This window comes from Prionailurus viverrinus, chromosome F1 (assembly GCF_022837055.1).
Source record: "Prionailurus viverrinus isolate Anna chromosome F1, UM_Priviv_1.0, whole genome shotgun sequence".
NCBI lineage: Eukaryota > Metazoa > Chordata > Mammalia > Carnivora > Felidae > Prionailurus > Prionailurus viverrinus.
Genome location: NC_062577.1, coordinates 54,831,811 through 54,844,873, shown reverse-complemented (window position 1 = coordinate 54,844,873; position 13,063 = coordinate 54,831,811). Strand labels below are relative to the sequence as shown.

At 38.1% G+C, this 13,063-nt stretch overlaps 1 protein-coding gene across 1 annotated transcript in view; it reads left to right on the top strand.

Annotated features, from left to right (window-relative positions):
* EPRS1 (glutamyl-prolyl-tRNA synthetase 1) overlaps positions 1–13,063 on the top strand; it is a 71,611-nt gene that overhangs the window by 26,757 nt on the left and 31,791 nt on the right. Inside the window, exons 13-17 of the mRNA XM_047840572.1 lie at positions 1,355–1,465; positions 3,495–3,631; positions 4,367–4,574; positions 5,158–5,270; positions 9,308–9,425. Coding sequence (XP_047696528.1) covers positions 1,355–1,465; positions 3,495–3,631; positions 4,367–4,574; positions 5,158–5,270; positions 9,308–9,425 — 687 coding nt within the window. The remainder of the gene's footprint in view (positions 1–1,354; positions 1,466–3,494; positions 3,632–4,366; positions 4,575–5,157; positions 5,271–9,307; positions 9,426–13,063) is intronic.

Genomic DNA, 13,063 nt, shown 5'->3' with positions numbered 1-13,063 from the left:
CAGTGCCGGCCAGTGCCCTGAGTGAGCGTCTCAGGTAGTCAGCTATAGGAGGCCGTCTTCTACTCCTTTCATCAGTTGAGGAAACTGACTTGTCAGGTTGGCTTGTCTGGTGGTAACTTTAAAGAAATTTCATCTGTCTTCCTGGCTTAAATACTGAACTGAGTAGTCACTAATTAAATCTTGGATCATTCTAGCCCAGTTGTAGCTGAATGAAGAAATCCCAAACGAGTAAGAATGTCCTGTAAGCTGACTCAGGGAAGCAAAGAATGAAATAATTGAGAGGCTGGTGTTGATCCACTACCGACATGGAATATAAGCCATTAGGAGTAGCAGACAAGGGGAAGTTCAGTAGCTTTTCTAGTTTCTTTGAGGGACTCTCTAAGGATGTTTCGAGTCACTCATAATTTTCAGAAGCCGAAAAATAGTCTCAAAGCAAACAAACAAAAACCAACCCAACAGTGGCAACGACAAAGTTAATACAAAAGAAACCAAACAGCCAAGTTTAATTAGCCATACCACTATTTCCTGCATCCTTCTACTTAGCTGTTTGACTCTACACATGCCTCTATCTACATTTTCTTCCATACGCTTTTTTTAGTGTCTAAACACTGCTGTTATATGTGGTCATCATGGATCATTTTAAATTTTGAACAGTGAAGTGAAGAAAAGACATCAGACCTAGAAGGGCAGGCTACTCACGTTTTGGAGGTGGAGTTAGTTTAGAGCCTCGGGAGCACGACCATTTGTTCAGTTAGCCCGCAAATGCTTGTTCATTACCTGTGTGTGCCAGGCCCTTGCTGAGTACTGGGAACACAGCGTTCCCTGTATATATGGCTTGCAGACCAGTAGAAATGTCTTGTTTATACTAAGATTTATAGAATTGCCTTATTATAGTGACCTAATGCTATTTTGCTTTTGATGGTGTTGTGTTGCCAAACGCTAAAAACGGTACTAAAACACATATATCTATATTCTTTCAAAATGGACTTTTCCAACAATACAAAATTACGTAACACATTTACCTGTAGGATTGATACATAACCCCACAGGATAATTTTTCCTCACCTTCTTATACTAGAGTAAAACATGACTTTCAAAAGAAGTATTTTGCTTTAACTAATTGGTTTCTTTTTTACCTGTTAGTAGTTAATTCTTGGAAAGGAACTCTAAATTTCATGATTGTTTTTTTTCTTTCTTTCTACTTGACAGTTAAATATTAGAAGACTTAGCAGGTAAACCAAAAAATTAGTAAATGCAGTAACAAAGAAAGCCAGTTAGTATTCCTGTGCTATTATTTATTTATGAAGTTTTTAAAATGTCTGAATGTTTTAAAACGAGGGTGCATTTGTTGCAGGTTATTGACCCGGTGGCTCCGCGATATGTTGCATTACTGAAGAAAGAAGTGATTCCGGTGAATGTCCCTGAGGCTCAGGAGGAGATGAAGGAAGTAGCCAAACACCCAAAGGTCACCTTCACTTCCACCAATGTTATTCTCAGAAGGAGCAGGATTAAAGAGGGGACAATGTGGCTTAGTGGTAATAGTGTGGTTTGGGGATCATTTTCTATTCAACCTTATTTGTTAGGGGTTGATACTAATTGAAGTCAATATTTTTGTGGGTTTCCTGCTGAAGAAAATTTTCCTAGTAATAATCCACAACACCTCTCAGAGAACTACTACCCTCTGTGCCTCTTTTTCTTATTCTGTAGAGATAGTATGGAAGTATATAAATAAGATTTATCTTTCTGGAGTCATTTTGAAAGATGAGGTATTACAATTCATGCTCTTATCTTTATAGGGAAGATGAGGTGCATTTGCTGTTAACGAGGTTATTCATCATTACCTTTCTTTGTCCTGAAGCCAAACATTAGACCTAGTAATATTAATCACATTTTTTTTTTTAAAGTAGTCTGTACACCCAGTGACTCCACACCCAACAAGGGGCTTCAACTCATGACCCTGAGATGAAGAGTCACATGCTTTACCAACTGAGTCAGCCAAGCGCCCTTTGAATCACGATTTTAGTCCAGGATCTATCACAGTATCATTTACTCTGTTGTAGAAAGTATCAGCAAAGAGAGAATATAAATCTTAAATGTAGATAATGGGGAATTCCTCTTAAGTTAAAGCATGGTTGTTGTCTTAGATAGTTATGACTGCTTGGTTGACAGTCATGAAGCAAAAATAGGTCCATGTATTCCAGCTTTGGGGGTTGTCTATAAATACCTTCATTGTGTGATGGAGATTCATAGACCCATTCACTACCCTCATAGCCTTACTCATAATTACATTACATTCACAGACTAACTCACGTATAACAATATGCATCACGAAGAGCTATGGATTTTCTAAGATGCAGCCTTAATATGATTGCCTTTCTATGACATTGGCTATTTTTGACTTTAAAGATTTGAGTTATTTTAAGGAGATTCCTGATAAGATGTGGAAAGTGTGTGTGTCTGTTATTGATTTGGCTTTGCCTTTATCTTACATCTGATTGGTTCAGCCTGGTGAGTGGTAGTATCTGATATATCACCTACTACTGTTAGCTTAATTGTGAAGCTAACTGAATGTTTTGAAATTTGAATGGTGAGGATAAAACTTTTTAAGGGTGCTGCTGCTTTTAAAATGATGGTTAAATGTATTCAGATAGCTTAGTTAATAGAGTAAGTGATAAAGGAAAGTAATAAGTTAGGAACTAATTGATTTGGAAATACACTTTAAATGATGACTGGATTACTCAGTTTGATATGTGGAATTTTCATTATTATTACTCTCACAAAGTGTTATAGATTTAGCCTGTTAGCATCCTGTTCTGAGCCCAGCAGAATATAGCTTGATACAATATACTAATTTTTCTCAGATATATTGGTACTTTCATTGAACAGTTATTAAACACATGCTGTGTAAGATTTATTTCAAAGGATCTTCTTATACTTTTTTCTCTTGAAGTGAAACAACTGAAAGTTAACACAGCATTCTTTTTATTCCTTAGGTCTTTTTTCTTCTTTACATAACACATTCTCTGACAAGGCAGAAAATTTATCTGTATGCAAATATAATACTTGTTAAAATTTGTTTTTTAAAATATGAAAGGTCCACAGTTTCCTGCTGTGGGGACATCTGTTGTCCTGTAATACTCTGTAGTCACTGATCAGGACTGACTTTATTTTCTCCTTTGCCGAAAAAGCTTTAGTGACATTCTGAGGATAGCAAAGCAGATTCTGTTTGGAGGGACACCAAGGACAAATAATATGGGCTTAGCTCTGAAAAACAAAGAATTTTAGGCTGGAAGTAAGTTTAGAGGGACAGGTCACTTCCTCTGACTCCCCTTAGCATTATTGGTCAGATGGCTTACTCATTGTCATAGAGCTGGGATTCGGACTAGCATAGGTAATACATTTGGTTAAAGAATAAAATGAATGAATATATAAATCTGCATGCTGGGTTCAATAAGTTGTTTCAATCAACACTCTTTTTTTTTTTTTTTAATCAGAATCCTGATGTTGGCTTAAAGCCAGTGTGGTACAGTCCTAAAGTTTTCATTGAAGGTGCTGATGCAGAGACATTATCAGAGGGTGAGATGGTTACCTTCATAAATTGGGGCAACATCAACATTATTAAAATAAACAAGTAAGAACTTTTCATCTACTTTCAAATAAATGTGAAAGGAAATTCTTAAGTTTCTTCATTATTAAAAATTACCTAATTTCAACTCATTCATTTTCCTGACTGGTTGTAGAAACTGCCAATTCTGGACACATAACGAATTTCTTTTCCATATGTGTTCCAATTAATTAATTGGATATTGGGATATGTTTTGCTTGTGATGTTGAAAATTACTACATCTGAATATAAAAAACAGTTCTAATGCTTACAGGGTCCCTTTTTGTCATTAATTCTCATTATACAGTTTGCCTGCGGGAGGGACCCTTTGGACAGAATTTGTATATGTAACATAATCTTTATCCTAAAATCTGCTTTAAAATTATTTTGTGATGAGTATGCTACTGTCCAGTTATAGTGTGCTACACTTGTCAGTTCTTAAGATTATGTAAATGGAACATAGCATGCTAGTAAAATTAGTTTATGTGAATTCAGAAATCTTAATTGTCCAGTCATTGCATATGATTTCAAGTAATTGTTACATGTTTTAAAATTCTTTACATTTTTTTAATACTTGGTGCTAGTGACCTTAAAATTTGTAAATATATTCTTGTTTTTCATCAAATATTAGACATTCAAATACATGTTTGACACTCTTCCAAAGAAAATTTCTAGCCATTTATTACAGATCACAGAACAAAATAATGCATTCATGGCAATTATGGTTTGTTTTCTCTAAACACTTTTCAATCTTACATCTAGAAATGCAGATGGAAAAATTGTGTCTCTTGATGCAAAATTGAATTTGGAGAACAAAGACTATAAGAAAACCACTAAGATCACTTGGCTTGCAGAGACCACACAAGCTCTTCCCGTCCCGGCAGTCTGTGTCACTTATGAGCACTTGATCACAAAGCCCGTGCTAGGAAAAGATGAAGACTTTAAGCAGTATGTCAACAAGAACAGTAAGGTAGACCCCTGAAAGAAATCGTATTTCTTTTTTCCCTGTCATATAAGCTTTTTTTTTTTTTTTTTAAGAATTCTTAAAAATTACTTTTAAGTACTTGGTTTTCAAACAAAATGGAGAAAAGGTCTGTAAAATTTTATTAAAATGAAAAGATGTAAAAGGGTGATGTTTCCATTTTACGGAAGATAGAAGCTGAAGCACACTGAAGGTGAGTAAGTTGCCTGAGGACAGGCAGAGCCCTTGTGCCTAAGTGCTGAGGGCTGCCGTGAGTTTCAGCCAGGTCTGAGTGTGCTTTTTGCACTGTGGCTCCTACCTATGGTGGGAAACTTACTTATATATCTTCAGGGACACCAATCAAGTTAGTTGAGAGGTTTTCTGAAATTCGTCAATTTATAGATTTTGACTTTTGAAAATACAATAAATGTAATTGTTTAATTCTTCACTGTTTCACGGTGTCTGCTTAAGTAGTAAAGCTTTTAACGTATTTGTTGAAAATAGCCTCTGGAAAAACAGCTTGTACTGTAGAGTTCTTTTGAGTGCTCTGATTTCTGAGAAGGTGTATTTTCGTCTTCTGTCCTCTTTACAGCATGAGGAACTAATGCTGGGGGATCCCTGCCTGAAGGATTTGAAAAAAGGAGACATTATACAACTCCAGAGAAGAGGGTTCTTTATTTGTGATCAACCATATGAACCTGTTAGGTAAGTAAATGTAGTTAAGCGTTTATTTATTTTTTAATTTTTAATTAAAAAATTTTTTTATAAATTTTTTTATTTTAGAGCATGTGAGCAGGAAAAAGGGGTAGAGGCAGAGAGAAAGAGAATCTTAAGCAGGCTACCTGCTCAGCATGGAGCCCAATGGTGGGCTCAATCCCACAACCCTGGGATCATGACCTGAGCCAAAATCAAGAGTCAGATGCCCAACTGACTGAGCTACCTAGGCACGCCTGTCTTTGAGCGTTTAAATGAAAATGCCTGGGGCGCCTGGGTGGCGCAGTCGGTTAAGCGTCCGACTTCAGCCAGGTCACGATCTCGCGGTCTGTGAGTTCGAGCCCCGCGTCAGGCTCTGGGCTGATGGCTCAGAGCCTGGAGCCTGTTTCCGATTCTGTGTCTCCTTCTCTCTCTGTCCCTCCCCCATTCATGCTCTGTCTCTCTCTGTCCCAAAAATAAATAAACGTTGGAAAAAAAAAAAAAAAAAAAAAAGAAAATGCTTAAAGTTCTTACAGTAAATAATATTTTAAAAATCAAGTTTCTACTTAAGTACCATCCCTGATAATTCTCTATTCGGTCCGATTTGTTTTTTTTATATTTAGTATTTCAGGCTTTATAGTAATAAGGGGTAACTTTGAAACTAATTACTAATAACAAATTATTCATTTCTAAAATTAAACCATCTTATAATTCATCTTCATGGAGTCCAAGTATAAACAAAAAAGTTTCATCATATCTTACCTTTGGGTGAAAATTATCACTCTTACCTCTTTTTTCATAGTGTATTTTCTTTTTTTTAATTTTGTAAAAAAATACTTATTTTGAGAGAAAAAGCATGAACTGAGGAAGGGGCAGAGAGAGAGGAGAGAAAGAGAGAGGCCCAAGCAGGCTCTGTGCTGTTAGAGTGAATCCCCATCCAGGCTCGAACTCACAAAATATGAGATCATGACCTGAGCTGAAATCAAGAGTCAGATGCTTAACCGACTGAGCCACCCAGGTGCCCCTGTGTTTCTCTTTATTTTATTTTTTTATTAAAAAAATTTTTTTTGATGTTTATTTATTTTTGAGAGAGACACAGAGCGCAAGTGGGGGAAGGGCAGAGAGAGAGAGATACAGAATCTGAAGCAGGCTCCAGGCTCTGAGCAGTGAGCACGGAAGTATGATGCTCAACCCACTGAGTCACCCAGGTGCCCCTCCCTGTGTTGCTTTTTAAACTGTGAACTAATGGGATTATTAGGAAAACTTTTAGTTTCTAAATTTTTGTCCATGTTCCTTTTGGTTTTCTTTTTGGTCTCTGCTGTTTTTTCATTGTCATCTCTTGTGTGATCAGACCTTTCTCTTGAGCGCTACACTTGGGAATCTGATGCCTTTTAGACATCCTTGAATAGATATGTCAAACTCCATATCTTCAGAATCCCGAGATCCTTAGTACCATCTCTGCTCTGCTCCTTCATCCCCTCACTCCAGTTGGTAAACACTAGTGCTTGCACTGCCAGTCTAGGCTAGGCTATCTCTGTGTGGCCCCTGCTCTGCTGTGTTAGCCCCTCCGCTCCTGCCCGCCCCTCCCGGGCATTTCTTCTTGATTACCAAAACAGCTTCTAAAGTAGCGTCCCCTGCCTCCGGTTCTGTCCATTTCTAATCCACTTTTCACATGGGCCCAACTCTAAAAATTTCAAAATAACAATTTTATCACATTTCCCCCCTGCTTAAAAACTCTTCTCGATTTCAGGGTAAAATCTAAACTTCTTAGTGTGACTTGTAGGATTTTTTTATGTTGTGGCCTCTCCACCCCCCCCTGAGCCATATCTCTTGTAATTACCCTGTCATGTATCCATTCTGTTCAAGATACTGGATAGCTTGGAGCTTTCCAAAGGCATCAGATGCTTTTAAGCCTCCTGTCCTGCCTTTTGCTGGAACGGCCCTGCTTTTTCTTCATCTGGGTAACGTTTCAGATGTTACTTCTCCCAGAGCTCTGGTCTGGATAGGCACCCAACCTATGTATCTCCATAGTATCTAGCACTTTTCCTCTTTAGAGTGTTTATCACATGCTATTGAATCTGTCTTGTTTCCACTACTGGAATTCATTCATCAGGGACAGATACTTTTTTTTTTTTTTCCTTGATGCCACATTGCGTTCAGTCATATAACATCATACATGTAAACAGTGTGGTACAGTGCCTGGTACCTACTAACCCTTGTCACACATTTAGTGATGATGGTGGTAGTGGTGTGGGTGGTGACGGTACCACAATTAGAGTAATGCCCCGAACATTTAACTTAGTCTAAAAAAAATTGCCAAGTCTAAACAAATGTGCCGGATCAGTTGGATGGTCACATGCAAAAGAGTGAAGATGGACCTCACTCCATCTACAAAAATTAAGTATGAATCAAAGAACTAAATATCAGAGCTAAAACTATAAACCACTTAGGAGAAACATTAAGTGTAAGTCTTTGTACCTTAGCATTGCTTTCTTAAACAAAGCACAAGCAACCGAAGAAAATATACATAAATTGGACTACATCAAAATTAAAAAATTTTGTGCTTCGAAGGATACCACCAAGGAACTGAAAAAAACCCACAGAATGGGAGAAAAATGTTTATATGTGTATCTGATAAGGGACTTGTGTACAGAATAAATGAAGAATTCTTACAACTCATAAAAACAGATTAAAAATGGGCAAAGGATTTGAATAGATATTTCTCCAAAGTGGATATACAAATGGTCAGTCAGCATACAAAAAGATGCTCAGTATCATTAGTCATTAGGTAAATGCAAATCAATACCATAATGAGGCGTCACTCCACACCCACTGGGATGACTATAGTCAAAAAGACCGATAATAACAAGTGGTGGAGGATGTGGAAAAATTGGAACCCTCATACACTGCTGATAGGATTATGAATTTTAAGATGATCTGGTCACTTTGGAAACTGTGGCAATTCCTCAAAAAGTTAAACATAGAGTTAGCATTTGAGCCAGCAATTTCCTCCTGCCTGTGTACTCCAGAAAAATAATAACGTGTTCATAAAAAACTTTGACAGGAACGCTCAGAGTAGCCTCATTTGTAATAGCTAAAAGTTACAAATAACCCAGATGTTCCTCAGCTGATGAATGGATAAACAAAATGTGGTATGTTCATACAAGGGAGCATTATTCAGTCCTAAACAATAATGAGGTACCCTTCATGCAGTAGCGTGCACGAGCCTTTAAACATACGCTAAGTGAAAGAAGCTGGTCACAGCCGACCACGTATTGTGTGACTCCATTTAAACAAAATACCAGAATAGACAAATCCATAGGAAGAAATTAGTCGCTGCCAGATGCTAGAGACATGGGGGACCAGGAAGTGGTAGATAAAGGGCACGGGATTTCTTTTTGGGGTGATGTAGATGTTTTAAAGTTAGAGGGTGGTGATGTTGCACAGTTTCATATAATCATTGAATTGTGTACTTTCGAAGGCTGATTTATAATAATATCTCAATAGGACTATTTAAAAACATTGCAGAGATACAGGACCCTATTGTTACTGAATTCTTTTTGTTTTTCCTATGAAATTTGAAGAAATCATTTGCTTATGAATAGTCTCGGGGACAGTGGATCTTGCTAATTACTGTACTTTTAGAATTGAGAAATTCTTATGAATGTTTTACAGAAATTCTTGTTTATAAGCAGATTAGGTGTGGTATGTAGACGCACTTGCTCTAAATCAAGAATGAGACCATTAGCAGCCACTAGTGCCATTTCTGGTGACAGAGTAGCTTTTGTCCAGGAGTTAGCATGTTTATATCTATAAAAAGTTCTTAAATTGGAAGCATGCACTTAGAACTGCAAATTTTTATTGTGTATTTATCGGTTTTAAACTACTCTGAAGAGCTTCTGATTTGAATAATAAGAGAATGGACTGTTTATACTTTGAAAAACATTAACGTAGATGGTACCATTGAATTAATCTAGGAATTCAGTTTTAATTGATGTCAGATAATTTTGTTCAAATAAACTTTATTTGACCCTCTATTTTCTCTTTAGCCCCTATAGCTGCAAAGAAGCCCCATGTGTTTTGATATACATTCCAGATGGACATACTAAGGAAATGCCAACATCTGGGTCAAAGGAAAAGACCAAGGTAGAAACAACAAAAAGTGAGGTAAATATTGACTTTTATGGATATGGCTCTAGTCGATGATATTTTTGCCCCAGGGTTTACACTCTTTCTTTACCTTAAGTAATCTCTACATTCAATGTGGGGCTTGAACTCACAACCCCAAGATCAAGAACATGCTCCACCAATTGAGCCAGCCAGGTGCCCCAAATCCTTTTCTTTTCTTCTTCTTCTTCTTCTTCTTCTTCTTCTTCTTCTTTTTTGGAGAGAGCTCACATACCCACACACCAGTTGGGAAGGGGCAGAAAGAGAATCAAGTAGGCCCCACCCCCAGCGTGGAGCCTGACATGGGGCTCTATCTCAGAACCATGAGATCACAACCTGAGCTGAAATCAAGAGTTGGACACTCAACCAGCTGAGCCACCCAGGCGCCCCCCTTTGTTTTTTGTTTTTTTTTAATAACCTGTCTACTTTAGGATCGTTGTGTAGAGCTAAAGAGTACTTAGAGGACCACCTGTTCTTAGCTACTCATTTACACATGGAAAGAAAAGGAAAAATCCCTTGCCCAAGATAACAAAAGTTGTTATTGACAGAGTTAGGACATTGAAGCGGTTTTTTGGTTCCCTATCTGTACTTTTCTGTCAGACTCCAGTGCTTCTGAGAGAAGAGCTCCTGATAGACCAAGATTCAGAAAAGAGAACATGGATAGGAGTTGCCATGTTGTGGGCGATAGGTTTCTTTCTTGAATCTTGGACTCAGATTGGACACTGCCATGCTAATTTACTGTTCCACAGTGATTTTCCTGTAGTACTTGATTTTCACACAGCAGTTGTGGAAAATTTAGTTTTGCAAAGATATGACATCATTGAAAGAAATGTAGCATACTGTAAAGACTGAACCACTTTGAGCTTGTAGTACATGCAAACTACGAACATGTAATGTTTGGGAGATGTTGGGTACATTACTCTGTTTACCTCAAATACATAAAATATTTTGTGGCACCCTGGAGCACCTTGATACCTGGTTTGGGATCCATAGATGTTGGCAGTTGGGTAAACACTGATGATTTGGTATCAGCGTAGAAGATACTTTGGAGGGTGCACTGGAAGTAGGATTAGAAGATGTTATGAGTGGTAAGGAAGCCAGAGGGTGAGAGCATGGAGGATGTAAAGGAAGACATGAATTTGGGAAGTAGAATTGTTGAGACAGTAATTTCTAATTCTGTTGGGTTGACTAGGTACATAAAGATAAATAACCTGAGCTAAGGAAGACAGAAATATGAAAGTTTATTAGATGTGAGTTTGGAACTGTTTACAGTGATGATGTCGTGGCTTGAGCTTTTAATTTACACAAATATTGTGGGATCTCAGCCAAAAGAAAATTAAAGGAAGAAAAACAAGAGGTTCTTAAAAAAAATTTTTTAACGTTTATTTATTTTTGAGAAAGAGAGACAGAGTGCAAGCGGGGGAGGGGCAGAGAGAGGGAGACAGAGAATCCAAAGCAGGCTCCAGGCTCTGAGCTGTCAGCACAGAGCCTGACGCGGGGCCCGAACTCAGGAACCTGAGATCATGACCTGAGCCGAAGTCAGGCACTTAATGGACTGAGCCACCCAGGCACCCCAAAAAATAAGAATTTTAATGGGGCAGTATCTGCGTTCTGCTTTTTATAAGTATATACCAGCAGCTCTCAAACTATTTAGTCACAAGACCCTTACATTCTTAAAACTGGACCCCTTTTGTTTTATGTGAGTTATGTTTATTAGTATTGGCTACACTAAAAATAAAATTGACAAGTTTTTAAAGAACATATTCATTTTAAAATGACAATTATAAACCCAATTATATGTTTGTATAAATAACACTTTTTATGAAAAATAACTGTTTTCCAAAACAAAATTGTGAATTAGAATGGTGTGGTTTTTGCACTTTTATTTTACTTACTTGTTTTTAAATGTTTATTTATTTTTGAGAGAGAGTGCGCACATGCGGGGGAGGGGCAGAGATAGAGGGAGAGGGAGAATCTTAAGCAGGCTCCACACTGTCAGCACAGAGCCTGATGCAGGGCTCAGTCCCATGACCGTGAGATCATGACCTGAGCTAAAAGTCAAGTGTCAGGTGCTTAACCCACTGAACCACCCAGGCGCTCCGGCACTTTTAAATTTCTCTTTAGTGTCTGACTTAACAGCCTCCAAGACATTGCATTGTACCCTCATGAAGGACTGACTCAAAATGACAGACTACGTGTTAGTATTATTATTAAATAACTGTGGGCTCGCAGCCCTCCTTCAAAAGGATCTCAGAACTCTTTGGGGTTCAGGGTGCCTGGGTGGCTCAGTCAATTAAGTCTTCAACTTTGGCTCGGGCCATGATCTCATGGTTTGTGGGTTCAAGCCCCGCGATGCTCCACACTGACAGTGTGGAACCTGTTTGGGATTCTATCTCTCCTTCTCTCTCTGCTCCTTCCCAGCTCGTGCTCAATCTCTCAAAAGTAAACATTAAAAAAAAAAAAAAAAAGGAAGACGTCCTCTGGGTTCCGTAGACTACACTTTGAGAACCACTAGTATCTGTAATGAAATAAACATGAACTGGGAAATGTGGCTACCCGTTCCCTCATTGGTTCCAGTTTCCACCTGTACCTCTCACCTTTTACATATCCTATAACGATGCTAGTGTTATGCTATAAGTTTATGTATTCCTTTTTTATTTTCAAAATTTTATATACATTTTAGTTAACTAGCATATAGTGTAATATTGGTTTCAGAAATTTGTGTATTCCTGAAAAACTTTATGTTTTGCAAAATGGCATACTAAAAATAACAGGGCTGCTTTATTAGGGAAAATAGAGTTGGGGCAAAACACTAAGAATAAGAACCTGTACATCTCATGTAGTTTCAGTCAAGTGGTGGCTGGTTAGCAGTCATGGAAGGCTCAGCTAGGCCTGGACATCACAGTGGCTCACTCAGAAAGTATCGAATGGAACAGCTGCAAGAAACCTCTTTAGTCTGGTAGTGTCCGGGTAGTGAGACTTTGTATATGACAGCTTGCGGCTTCAGAAGTGAATGTCCAGTAGACACGGTGGAAACACCATTGCCTTTTATGATTTAACTTTGAAAATCTCACACAGTGTCATTTCTGCTGTTGTCTGTTGTACCGAGCACTCATAAGCTTGCCCACATTTCGAGGGGAGGGGACATAGACTCCACCTCTTGATGGAAGGAGTGTCAGAACGTTTGTGGATATGCTTTGGAACCTGCACAGACCCTCATAGAAACTCAAGAACAGTTGACTGGCATTGGTGTCCAACACTTCAGTCAGCCATTGTTTGCAGCCTTAAATCTTAAAGCTGATGCCCTGTCCTTTGATATGTAGGTTTGAGGGTATTTGCCTCTAGTAGAGATCAGTGTCATCAAAAATAAAGTCTGACTCAACATGGACCCTGCTTCATCTTTTCTTTTCTTTTCTTTTTTTTTTTTTAAAGCCCAGGAGGAAAGTTTTTTGAAATTTCTTCATTTACACTTGCACCTTCATTTGATGGCTTAATGTTATGGTAAACAGTGTTTTTAAAGTACCACCTGCACTCAAGCCACTTCTAAAGCTTCCTCTTTTAATAGTGAGAAAGCTTTTCCCTGAATGCTTCTTTGTCTCATGTACATGAACGAACACACTGGGAGAAATGACCACCAG